Below are 12481 nucleotides of genomic sequence, written 5' to 3' on the forward strand. Positions count from 1 at the left end.
TTAAACAATAAATTATTTATATATAAAATCAAAAAAATGTTTGTATTATTGGTTAAAACACATTCATTTGTAAAAAAAAAATAAAAATTTATTTTTGCCATTTTGACATAAAATATGAAAAATTATATTTTTGTGGATTATTTTAAATTATAAAAAAACAAAAAAAATTAACAAATCTTTTTATTATTATTTTCAAAATTTTTTAATTATTTCACATAAATGATTTTATCGTCAAAAAAATTGCTTTACAAAAACGCAAATTTTATATTTTTTTGAAAATAATTATAATCGAAAACAACAATAATCGCAAAAAAAAAAAACGCAAATAATAATAAAACGTATAATAAAAAAATATATTTTTCAAAAATCAATTCTATATTGTTACATAAAACTTTTTATTATTCATTTTGTTTTAAATCACAAAATATAATTATTAACATTTATTTTAAATTTGTAAATTTAACGTCCGCAAAACATTTTTCAATCATCTAATAAATCAATAAGAAATTATAATTTGCATTTAATAAGATTTTTAATTTCCGATTTCATAATTTTTATTGATTTATTTTTATAAAAAAAATTTAATTATTTCATCATAATTATCGCAATATTTATTGACAAAAGAATGATTTATAAAAAATATATAAACAATCATTTTTTGAAATAATTTTAACAAATTTTTAATTAAACAATTAATGAAATCATTAATCTTAAATTTAATAATCATATATTAAAAAATTTATTTTTAAAATCATTATTTAAAACAATTTTATAAAATTTCATTTTAATATTTACATTAATAAAAATTCTTTTCATTTGTTATAATTGTCATTCGAAAATCCATAAATTTTAAAATTTGATTTTTTATTAAATCTGATATTTTTAATATGCTTAAATTTATTTATTGAAATTTTCCACACAACATATTATCTTTCAAAAAAATTATAATCGATCAATTTAATCATGTATGTATATAAATCAATTTTTATAATTTTTTTTTTAAAATGAATCTCAAATAAAACAATTATTGTATATTCATGATTAATTATTTTAAAATTTTTCACATTCGATTTTTTAAAATTATAAATTTTATAAAATGTTAAATCTTTTTTTTAACAAACAAAATATTACAAAAAAAATCATTATTTTCATTATTTTTGTTTATAATTTTCGAAATAAACCGTTATCAATTAACACAATATAAATTTTTATAAAAATAATTTTTGAAAATTTTTTAATAAAACCGTTTTGATTGTAAATATAAAATGTAATAAAGTTTTATAAAATATTTTATTTTTTTATTTATATTTAAAAATTAACATTATCAAATTTTTTATCATTGTTATTATAAAAATAAATAATTAAAAATTTTACATAATTTTTTTATCAACATAAATCTAAATCATCATACAACGTTGATATTTTTTTTTTAAAAAATATAATTGTGCAATATTCAATATATTAATCAAAAAATAAAAATCAATATTTCATATCATTGTTGAAAACAGACAACATATTAAAATAGTTATTTTTTAAATTAATAAAAACACAATCATTTCGCATTTTTACAAAAATCATAATTTTTTATTCATTTTGAATTGTTATTGTAATTTTTAAACAAAAATCACATGCATATTTAAATATAAAAAAATCCTTAATATTAAATCTTTTAATCATTTGTGAAAAATGTTTGACATTAATTATAAAAAAATATACAAATCGTTTATGTCAAATATATAAATTAATTTGTTTTTTTTATATTTTTTGTTTTCAAAATCATATAATCATAAATTATACGATATTAACAACATATTATAATAATTCTATAATTATTTTGAAATATTTCTTATATCATATTCTAAATTATTTTTTCATTATTGTCAACAAACAATTCGCAATCATTTAAAATGAGATTTTTAAAAATTTAAAATGCGTTATTTTTGACAATTCTCATAATATAAATATTATTTTAAATGTTTTTATATTCCATAATAATTCCATTTTCTATTTTTATAATTATAGTTTCTTTTAATAAAAAATTAACATCAAAATCTTTTCAATTCAATTTAATCATTTCAATTAAATTGACTTTTATTTTTAATAAATAAAAAACATTAATAAAAATCAATTTTTTTACATAATTCGAATGTTCTAAAATCATTTTTATATTAATTAACAATATCGAATAAATAATCTAATCAATGACAATATAAATCATTTTACACAATTATTTTATAATTCTAAAAATAAAATAATTCATTTCGTCAATGAAATGGCAGATTAAATTAAAATTAATAATTTAATTATTATGTTAAAAAAAATAAATTTTTTCAAAATCAAAATCGATTAATTTATTAATTAATTAAACAATATAAACGATATTTTTACAATATTTAAAAAATTCTTTTTTTTTAATTTTTTAATTTTTTTTCAAAATATTTGATTCAACAATAATCAATTATATAATTATACTTTTTATATTTTATACAAAAATAATTGAAATATTAAAAATTTTGATTTGGATTTTTTTATAATTTTTTTTTCAAGTTTTTTGGATTTTTTGAATCTTTATTTTTTTTATTCATTTTTATTTTTTACATTTTTACAAGATTCACAATTTCATTATTATATTTCATATGAAATTTTTTTCTCAAATAAAACATCAAAAAATTTTTCAGAAATAATCTTATTGCAATTGTATTTAAAATAAAAATAAAAAATCAAAAAAATATTTTATTTTTTTTCAAATCCTATAAATACAAACTAAATTTTTTATGAAATTATTCAATTTTAAAGCTGTATTAAAATTTTTTGCAAATTATTCAAATACAATCTTCAATCTTTTAAAATAATCTGTTATATTTTTACAATTGTCAAAATTAATAATAATAATTTGTCGAAAATTTTGAAAAAATTGCATATTAAAAATAATATGATATTATTTTTTAAATACAACAATAAATTTTATCACGTTTATATAATTTTGATACATTTGTTCAATTTTTTTAAAAATTATTTTCAAAATAACATCGATGATTTTAGAATTCTTTCCATTTTATTAATATTATATCATTTCAAATTATTTGAATTTTTTGATTATTGCAATTTCTTTTTTTTTCGCCCAAAACAATTAAATAAATTTCGCAATAATAAATTTTTATGTTGAACATTGCAATTCACGCATGAAAAAATTTAAAATTTTTTAATAAAAATCTCGAATATTCTTTTGAAAATATTATATCAATAATAATATTTTTTATTTTCTAATTAAATCTATAATTTTTAAGATATCTTATTTTATCAAAAATATAATTTTTAAATATTTTTGTTTTTTGTCAATAAATTAATCAAATAATATATTAAAACGTTGTCGGGTTCATAATCTGTTAAAATATTGGATATTAAAAACAATAAAAATGATCAAAAATTTCATGAATTGAAGATTGATTATTTTGATAATGATTTATTTACATGAAAAAAAAAACCTTTTTATATGCAATACAATGACGAAATCAATGAAATTTTTTATTTTTTATCATATCAGAGCTTCACAGCTCAAATGCAGGATCTCGTGGTCAAGAAGACGGAAATCTCCATTCTTCATGCAGTTACCGGAATCTTCCACATTGTTGAACCGCAGTGGTTGACGAAAGTACCGCCAACGATGTTTCTTAGATGCTTAGTACGTAAAGGTTCGAAATGACAATATATATTAAGCAAACAACTGAGACTTAGTGGTTATAGCAAACTCCATATCTCTACGATCACAAAAGCAATTAGGTAGAAAATGGGGCTATATATATTCGCTCATGCCGACGAGCGCATATGACCACGTGATACGATGGTGGCTTTCCCTTTCTGGCAAGGAGCGCCAACTCCATCTTCTTGAACCATCCTTCATCTAGTTGATACCTGCCATCAAATCCTGGCCATTTCCCACCTCTCTTCCATCACAAGATGATGCCCCCATCAAAAGGTCGGCCATTGGCCATATTGACATCCCACTGATACGAGCCAAATCTCCAAACTCTTCTTCGATATCACAGCAAAGTTGCACCTCAAACACAAATATTGTTGAGTTTCATGGTTACCTGCTCAGAGTCAGCAAATTTCTAACCAATGATAACATCACAGACCCTGACCTTTTCAATATATCGCACTCCCACCTGAATCCCATCGTCGTCCTGGAACTCGTTCGCATCACCAAAATCCACATTGTCAGGATCAAGACATGTGAGACATGTCTCAACAACTTCGGCATATCGGCTTCCCATCTTGCTGCGAAGCTCCCCACGTGCCAGGGAGACTAGATGGTCTTTGAAAAGTACGGGCGGCAGATCACTTCCCAAGATGAGATTCCTGGTCGGCTTTGAACTAGAGCAATCATTGGGCAGAGGCGCCGCCTTGTCATCATATTGCACGAAGGATACCCACAGGCCTAGCTCGAGCAGGCATACGCCCAGACTGTAGATATCGTGCTGCATGATATAGTCTTCTGCAGCAACCTGCCCCACTCGACTTGGATGCTGGTAGAGACTTCGTTCCCATGCCGCGTCTCCCTTGCGAAGCGTTTTACCTTCGGCCATGCGGAAGCTGTCAAACCCGATCAGAAATGCTGATCCCACCGACGAATCATTCGTCAAGAGAAGTATAGTTTCCGGTCGGATGTTCTTGTGCACAAAGCCGAAAGTGTGTACATAGCTGACTGATCTCGCTAGTTCATTCGCCAGCCTGAACCGGTCGGAGAGTGTGTCCGTCCCCTGCATTGCTGCAAGACAACTGCGAAGGCTGCGAGGATTCGAGTAGCCAGTAGGTATTCTGAAGATGAATGTGAATGCTGTTGGATCGCGTGAGGGGGAATTATCGTCGGAATGCTTCACAACCCCTTTGCAGTTGAGAAGGCCAAACTCGACAGGGCTGGAGTGGGCGAGCTTTCTTGCTAAATCCCGGGTGTCCTTCTCCAGCTGCTTGATGTTGACGTCTGCAGATGGCTGAAATCGCTCTAGGATGAGTGATTTTGATGGGTCTTCTCTTTGTGCTAGCTGAGCTGAGCACAAAGGAAGAATACTCAGTTGAAGTGAATTGATGCCATCCTCCCGAAGGAATACACGAAGGGTGCTGGTCGCAGTAGGGTCCAGAGCCATCCTAAGCGACTGGGCGGATGTTAATGCAGCACGACTTTCAGCCGGAACTTCACGTGTGAAGGTATGCAACTCGGCATCTATTTGAGCGGTCGCGGCTTTCATGATCAAGTACCAAGAAGGGTCGAACATCCTCTGCCAAAGTTCAAGATCCTCAATGGCCCCGTCGATCTTCTGTTGCAGTAGCGCATACTTCCATCGCTGCACTTGCCGCACTTCCTGACCATTTACCTCTTTCCGTTTAGTCACAGATTGAATGCTATTGACAGCAATCTTCAGTTTGCTTGCGAGCAGCTCTACCGTCTCTTGCTGCACTATCTGATGTTCTTCGTCCAGCGTGTGTGCAATGCTTCGGACCAATTTCAACTGAGTCTCGGCCCGGACCCAGTAATTCTTCACCCGGACCGATCGCTCCCAAAGCTCGGACTCTGCATGGGCGAAAGCGGAACAGCGTTCAACCAGAATCGCGCCGTACCTAATCGGCTTAGCGAGGTCATCTACCCACGGATAACTGCGGGTGACGTGCAGGGACGAACTTACTTGAAGCAGAGTTCCACTGCGGATATGATTGATAATGGGTCGGCCATTGGGTTCAAGTTGAAATGATGAGCTCAACATAGCTTGAGGGGATTCCTCAGCGTTTATCAATCCTCATCCTATTTTTATTCTGACAACTCGTGACGGTGCGGCTGAGGAATTCGACCAATGGGATACGAGATGCGCGGCGCTAAGCTGGAGGGGTCGTCGCACTTTCGCCGTTTCGTCAACACAGCCTCGTCAATCCATGATTACAGCCTTTCGTCTCGCGATATCGTGCTCATCATCCTTGACGCTTTCGCAGACGTCCCTTGTGGCTGTGGCCTTTGTGAATCTCGCCAGGGTCTAAGGGTCGACGTCCTCAACCCTCATGAATAAGCACCTTCACCCGTGGTGGTTGAACTATCACTGCTGGTACTCCTCTAACAACCTCATAAGAATGCGCGAGAGCTAATGTTTGGAATTCTAATGTAGATGACAGAAGTGCGGACAAGGTGTTTACCGGCTAGCTACATTCACCATGGCGGATGAGCTGGGGAGGGCTCCTGGTGTTGGCTCCAGCAGCGATTCGAATCCGTCGCAAAGTCCTGGCCTTTCTCCCCCACCCTCCGATAGTCGCTTCGAACAAAGGCACAGTCCGTCCCAGCTACAGTCCCCTCGAATGCCGGACTTGGTTCGAGATTCAAAACTTGAAACCCACTTCTTGCCCGATAGCAGCGTTGAAACTGTGCATACATACCATGAGCCGGACTATAAATCGCGACGTCGACTCGTCTCCCGATCCGAGCACTGGAGGCGGTATGGAAAGATTGGCGGTGGAAGCTATGGAAGTGTTTGGCTAGAAAAATGTATCAAAGGAGCTCGGCGGGAAAATGCACTTCGAGCGATCAAGCAGATGGAGGTGCGACGACAATCGACACGAGTGGATTACAATCGGGAATTGGAGGCTATAGCAAAGTTCTCGCATTGGAAAGTTCGTACTGGTATATCGCTACTATCAAGACGCAGGCTGACACTTAGCAGTACGAGCGTGCATTTGTCAAGTCATTTGGTTGGTATGAAAGTCCTGACCAATTATTCATCGCGATGGAATATCTTGAGTTGGGAGATCTCCATACGTATTTACAGCATAAGCCAGCGCTACCAGAACACGAAGCGAAGGAGGTCACTTTTCAAATTCTGGATGGTCTCTTCCTGATGCACGACAATGAATTCGCGCACCGTGATTTGAAGCCCAGAGTGAGATTCCCCAACCACTGTCAAAGCCAAGCTAACCTTTTCGCTGCACGATAGAATATTCTTCTGAAGTCCTGTCCTCCTGATGAATGGTGGGTCAAGATAGCGGACTTTGGTATCAGCAAACGAATCGAAGATGAAGTTGGAGGGTCGTCCACGCTAAAAGGAACACTTGGCTATATTGCACCCGAGCTGCACGGCTTTATCAAGCGCGGTAGTCCATATGCGCCGGATCTTTGGGCGGTCGGAGAGATTGCATTTCAAATGGTCACCAAGCAAGCGACATTTAAAAACCTTGGCATGCTGTTCAAGTACATGAGCGATCTCGATATGTTTCCGTATGATCTACTCCTGGCGGCACGTGTCAGTCAGAGCGGCCAGGAATGCATCTTTTCTCTCATGCACCCAGACCCCCTTCACCGCGCAACCGCAGAGTTGGCTTTACAACACACGTGGTTCAATGAAGCTCCGCTATCCCGTCAAGGCTCGGTTAGATCGGGTCGCAATGTATCCCCCCCGGCTCCGGTCGCAGATCCAGAATCCGAAGAGCTTGCGACGTGGAATACTATCGCCACACAGGAATCAAAGAACGACTCTAACCAGATACACGAGGCTGAGATGGCAACATGGAACACTGAAATTAGCCACGGGAGAGACATGAGCCTGGACTCGCGGCAGGTTGCCGGGTCTCCAACCGGGACGATTGGTGTTCCTTTGGCAGGAGATGCGTCCCCCGTCGAAGATGACATGCGGACCCACGTCCATTCGTCGGAGCAGGAAAATGTAAATCTGAACCCGACGCCTCTGGATGAACTCGCTCAATTCTTTGGTGAGGGTCAGTCCGAGATCCACCGTGGTTCAGGCACGCAAAATGTTCAGGTTGAACGCGCCGACCCTGAGTCCACCACCATGGGAGGCGCAACTCTCGTCCATGCCGATGAGCCTGCCACACAGGTTGGCGTCGTCAGGGAGACAGTACCAGCATTTCATTGGTTCAACGAACACTCGCAGCCTTTCCATAACCCTTTCAATGAGGCGCGACTGAATCAGCGATACTCACCGGCCAGGAAAGGAGTTACATTATCAACTGTAGATCTACCGAGAACCTATGGCTATGGTAATTTGGGCGCCGGTGATGTGGGAAACACCGATACTTTTATTTCCCAGCGAATGAGAGAAATATGGGATTCAAGAGCGCATAATAACCCACCACCAGAACAGCCAAATGGTTCGGAACTATACAGTAAGTCCCAGATGGACAGGAAAGCTACTTCTATCATTCACTAAAGTCCAAGGAGCCACAGAATTAGGATACCCTCAAGAACAGGACCCATTCACAGCGGGGATAACGTCCACGAGCGAACGACCAACGTGGCAGTCGCAGGAAACCACTGCCAAGCAATCATCTGACGCTAAATCCAAAATCGGCAGGACATTCAAAGGTATATTCAGTGGATGGCGGAGCAACGATTTCAAGGCCCATAAGCATCTTCCTGCGCTCGATGAGTCTGCCCGACGCAATTCTAGCCCCGGAGATTCTCAACCTCATATCCCATTTGAGAGCGATACCCTATACACCAGGCCACCACCCTCCTTTGGACGCCAAACGGGTTTGCGCAAGATATTTGGGGTCACGATAGACGAGCTCTACTCCTGGCACCCAGACTTTCCTGTTCCTAAAGTCGTCCAACAATGCATCGAGGCTGTTGAGAGATTTGGCCTTGAGCTAGAGGGGATATACCGCCAGTCCGAGAAGCCGGAGACCATGGAACGTATGATTGCGGAGTTTGAATTCAGTAAGCATCCTTGGCTGGAAGCACGCGTTTCTATCTTACCAACATACATTCCCAGACCCACAACACGACTTGACAATACCTGCCAACTTCCATCATAACATCCACAACGTTGCGAGTCTATTGAAAAGATTCTTGAGGGAACTGCCAATCCCACTGCTCAGCTTGCGGTATTATTCTGCCTTCATTGATGCAGCTAGTATGTAAATGGTCTGCCCAGGCTATCATTTTGATACACACATACTAACCGAACTCCAGAATTAAGCGATGATATTCAGCGTCGAGACTCTATTCATGCTATTGTGAATCAGCTTTCTGATCCACAATACGCGACCCTGAGGGCTTTGACACTTGTATGGTATTCTGTGACAAGTTTGTCGTAGCATGGCTAATGACAATTTAGCACCTAAATAAGGTCCAGCAGCATTCCAACCGGAACCGGATGACCATTGGAAATCTCGCAATCATTTTTGGGTACGTCGCGCAGTCATCCTTCTAGTGGACTATTCTAATGTTAACGGCAGGCCAACGCTTATGGGTTCCAGTGTGCCGAATATGGTCGATACCGGCTGGCAAGTTCGGACGGTTGAAACTATTATCGCATGCGCACTGGATATTTTTGATGAGCTTTGAGTTTTAAGCAGGGTCTGATATCAAATCTAGCATATGGCGTAGGTTGATGGAAGAATTTCTTAATGTTTCTGGCACCTTTGGATGGCTGAAAGAGTACGATATAATTCCTTGTGCCATCAACTAGCTTTTGTATGCTTGTGTGGCAGGGTCAAGTGTATATGAATGTTGATTATCCAGACACTCGAACTAGCTGGAAACTGTGTTTGAAAAGAACAAGGCTAATTGATGCTCAAATCCATGGCAACCACATTGATTCTCTGCAAGAAAATGAACTTGGCACTCCTATACTAACACTGACGTCAAAGCGGAAGATCCCCTGTCTATTCTTGAGAACATCCGGTTCACCCAGAGACAATTGCAAGATGCTTGAGGCAATCATATAAACGATGCAAGGCCTACCAAACTGGGATATCCCGCCCAGTTACGGCAAGCTTCCAGGGATCACAGACTGCAAATTCCGAGATGTATCATTGTAGGCCACAGGACAATGTATATAAAGCAGCGCTCATTTGCTGCCGGTCAATGAGATCTTGCACCTCTCAACTCCTTCTCCATTGCCTCAGCTTCAGCTATCTATACCGCTCTTGTTGTCTGCTACTAACCTATCTACAACGTCTTACCGACAAAATGGATCAGAACAGCAACCCCCGAAGTCCTGCTCGAAAGGATTCCCGAGCCAGTCTTCGACCGGAGATAACCCATCGGGAGAAGCCCACCTCCAGCAATCCCATTGATAGGATCAAGGCCGCGGAGGGTATCGCCCCCAGCAATGCAGGCGCAAGGACTCCCAGGTCCAATATGAACGCGGAGTCTTCCCAGCGTCGGAGCTCAACCTCTCATGGGGGCAACACCCAGCCAAGTACCCCTACATCCGAGAGGGATAATACTCGCCGGCGACGCAGAGTGAGCTTCAGCGCTGACACGAGGGACAACGAGCCGATCACGTCTCCGAAGCCAGATGACTATTTCGAGCAAACCTATACCAGGGACATTCCAGGCGGCAGGGAGCATGTGCACATATCCACGAGAACTTCAACCCTGCCACCGCAGAGAAGCTCGTCGAGTAGGGTGGAGGCTGATGAACTTCAGAATATCGCATCGAGCTTGAAGAGAGCTAGTATTGCGATCAACCGGATGCAAGCGCATACGATAGACAGAGATGCTCAGCCCAAACCCACTTTGAGAAGGAGAGGTTCTATGAGAGATATCAATCGTGAGAGGAGCCAGGCGGCGCCCAGTTCGCCCGCTGAGAGGAGCGTCCACGAGCGTCGGATGGAGAATCGTCACAAGGAGCAGGGACAGCCCGCGTCGTCCTCGCCAGCTGAAAGGACCCACGAGCGCCGGATTGACAACCCGAAAGCTTGCTTCAGTGAGCTTTCAAAGCATATGGCCGCTCTGGAGCGCAGCGTTGGTGACACCTCAGAAAAGACCCGGACCTTGGCAACTCAATTGCAGGTCTGGGCTGCTATTGGGCCTCGAGTCCAAGTCGGGGCGGATCAGGTAGCTGCGCTGGAGAGGGAGCGACAGAAGCTTCTGGAAATGCAGAAGGAGCTGCAGAAATTCAACGACTCCATCCAGCAGTACAGTTCTCACCTTAGTGAGTATACTTCGGTAATCCGTGCGACTGCGCGGGGGCCGTCTAAGGAGAGAGAGAGTAGCTCTCAGGATAGGCGGCAGGGTACTCCTTATCCTAGGGAGAAAGGTGGTTCTTCCTCTCGGGAGAAGGGTCATTGAGATACGTGCACCTTTATTCAAATTGGCTTTTGGTTGAGAGTAATCCCACATTCTAAGTCCGTCCGTCTATGGGATGGGAATTTACACTCGCTGTGGATGCTTGGAGACTACTCTGTTGCTTGCTTGTCATCTGCTATTATCAGATTTTGACCTTTGTCTTTCCTTCGATCAGATTGACCAGATACTTGATTCTTTCGTTTGAATTTTATTTTGCTTTTAGTCTCCTCTGAAACTCTTTTCCCAAATTTTGTAGGCAGTAGTACAGTAGTAACCAGTCCTACCATCACAGATCACTGTTTCCATTCAAGGCCATTTAATAATAATCCTTGGATCAAAATTTCAAACGTAATTCTGCATCTTAGCAAAGTTGCTTGAAATGGTGTTGCGGTCACCGTCCTACATCTTTCCGTAAATGGCCCTGGGCATCGATCCCTGCCACGCGAAGATTTGCCAATACAAACGTTTGCTCTGCGGGCCAACTGACCCAGATAATCGATATCTTCCCATACAAGAAGGGTTCATCATGTATGATAGGCAGCAATTCCCTCATCTTGGGGCTTCTAGGGAGCAGCTACTCCAGTTCTCAGGTGTGATGTGTGATGTTGGGGGCTCGTTTCAGGAACTTGAATGTATACCTTAGACGCTGACCTTTTGTCATGGATGGTATCATCTTTCATTCTCTCCTGTCATATGGGATAGGAGTAAGTAATAAGCCAAACCAGGCCTCACCAAACTCTCGACCTTGGTAGAAAAGCTGGCTTCTGTGAAACTCTTTTAGGGATAGAAGAGTGAATGCGAGTGGGTAGTTAAATATTGGAAAAAGTAGATCAATTATGATGTGAAAGTATGCAATAACAAAGTTATAGTTCCATGCTGACTTTATGCAAGTGAAAACTGTATATCAATTTATTTCTATTCTAGGTCAGTGGCAGCTTGTTAATAGAACCCGAATATTGATACTATAGTTCAGAACTAATAACTTTCTGCTTTGATATACTTATAGTACTATAAAAGAAACATCAGGCTATCATTGGAGATTTATCTCCAACCCGATAGATTTTGGCTTTCCTACTGCTTAGTAACCAATTGCCCTCTAGTTAACGTAATCCACAAGCGAGCTGCGAATCTAAGCGAGCTGCGAATTTTCAATCAAAACTCCACCCTCTTTATTCAACGCGTCATATCTTCAACACCAAATACAACATGCCTCCTTCTAAAGAATCACGTATTCAAATGGCTATTTCAGCTTATCGAAAGGGCCAAATTAAATCGGTATTACGCGCTGCGCAGGTTTTTGCGATCTCTGAAAGTACCCTACGCAATCGATTCAACGGTGCAACACCACGATCAGAAACACGCGCCAATAATCATAAACTTACTCAGTTTGAAGAAGAAACGATTCTTAAG

The 12481-nt window shown here is 38.8% G+C and overlaps 4 protein-coding genes across 4 annotated transcripts; 3 read left to right on the forward strand and 1 right to left on the reverse strand.

The window, feature by feature from the left end:
* Positions 1 to 4112: 4112 nt before the first annotated feature.
* LDX57_008750 (uncharacterized protein) lies at positions 4113 to 5728 on the reverse strand (the record flags this gene model as incomplete). Its single annotated transcript, XM_046090472.1, has 2 exons — positions 4113 to 5616; positions 5682 to 5728. 2 exons carry the CDS (start codon positions 5726 to 5728, stop codon positions 4113 to 4115), a joined length of 1551 nt encoding a protein of 516 aa, XP_045946447.1.
* A 118-nt stretch (positions 5729 to 5846) lies between these two features.
* On the forward strand, positions 5847 to 6056 carry LDX57_008751 (uncharacterized protein; the record flags this gene model as incomplete). Its single annotated transcript, XM_046090473.1, has 1 exon — positions 5847 to 6056. One exon carries the CDS (start codon positions 5847 to 5849, stop codon positions 6054 to 6056), a length of 210 nt encoding a protein of 69 aa, XP_045946448.1.
* Positions 6057 to 6198: 142 nt separating this feature from the next.
* On the forward strand, positions 6199 to 9340 carry LDX57_008752 (uncharacterized protein; the record flags this gene model as incomplete). Its single annotated transcript, XM_046090474.1, has 8 exons — positions 6199 to 6651; positions 6702 to 6917; positions 6972 to 8157; positions 8213 to 8710; positions 8766 to 8906; positions 8966 to 9060; positions 9111 to 9181; positions 9232 to 9340. The coding sequence occupies 8 exons, from the start codon at positions 6199 to 6201 to the stop codon at positions 9338 to 9340; spliced, it is 2769 nt and encodes a 922-aa protein (XP_045946449.1).
* Positions 9341 to 9967: 627 nt separating this feature from the next.
* LDX57_008753 (uncharacterized protein) lies at positions 9968 to 11074 on the forward strand (the record flags this gene model as incomplete). The annotated part of the gene is made up of 1 exon (XM_046090475.1): positions 9968 to 11074. The coding sequence occupies one exon, from the start codon at positions 9968 to 9970 to the stop codon at positions 11072 to 11074; it is 1107 nt and encodes a 368-aa protein (XP_045946450.1).
* Positions 11075 to 12481: the final 1407 nt, after the last annotated feature.

This window comes from Aspergillus melleus, assembly GCF_016097325.1.
Source record: "Aspergillus melleus strain CBS 546.65 chromosome Unknown contig5, whole genome shotgun sequence".
In the NCBI taxonomy this organism is placed as follows: Eukaryota; Fungi; Ascomycota; class Eurotiomycetes; order Eurotiales; family Aspergillaceae; genus Aspergillus; species Aspergillus melleus.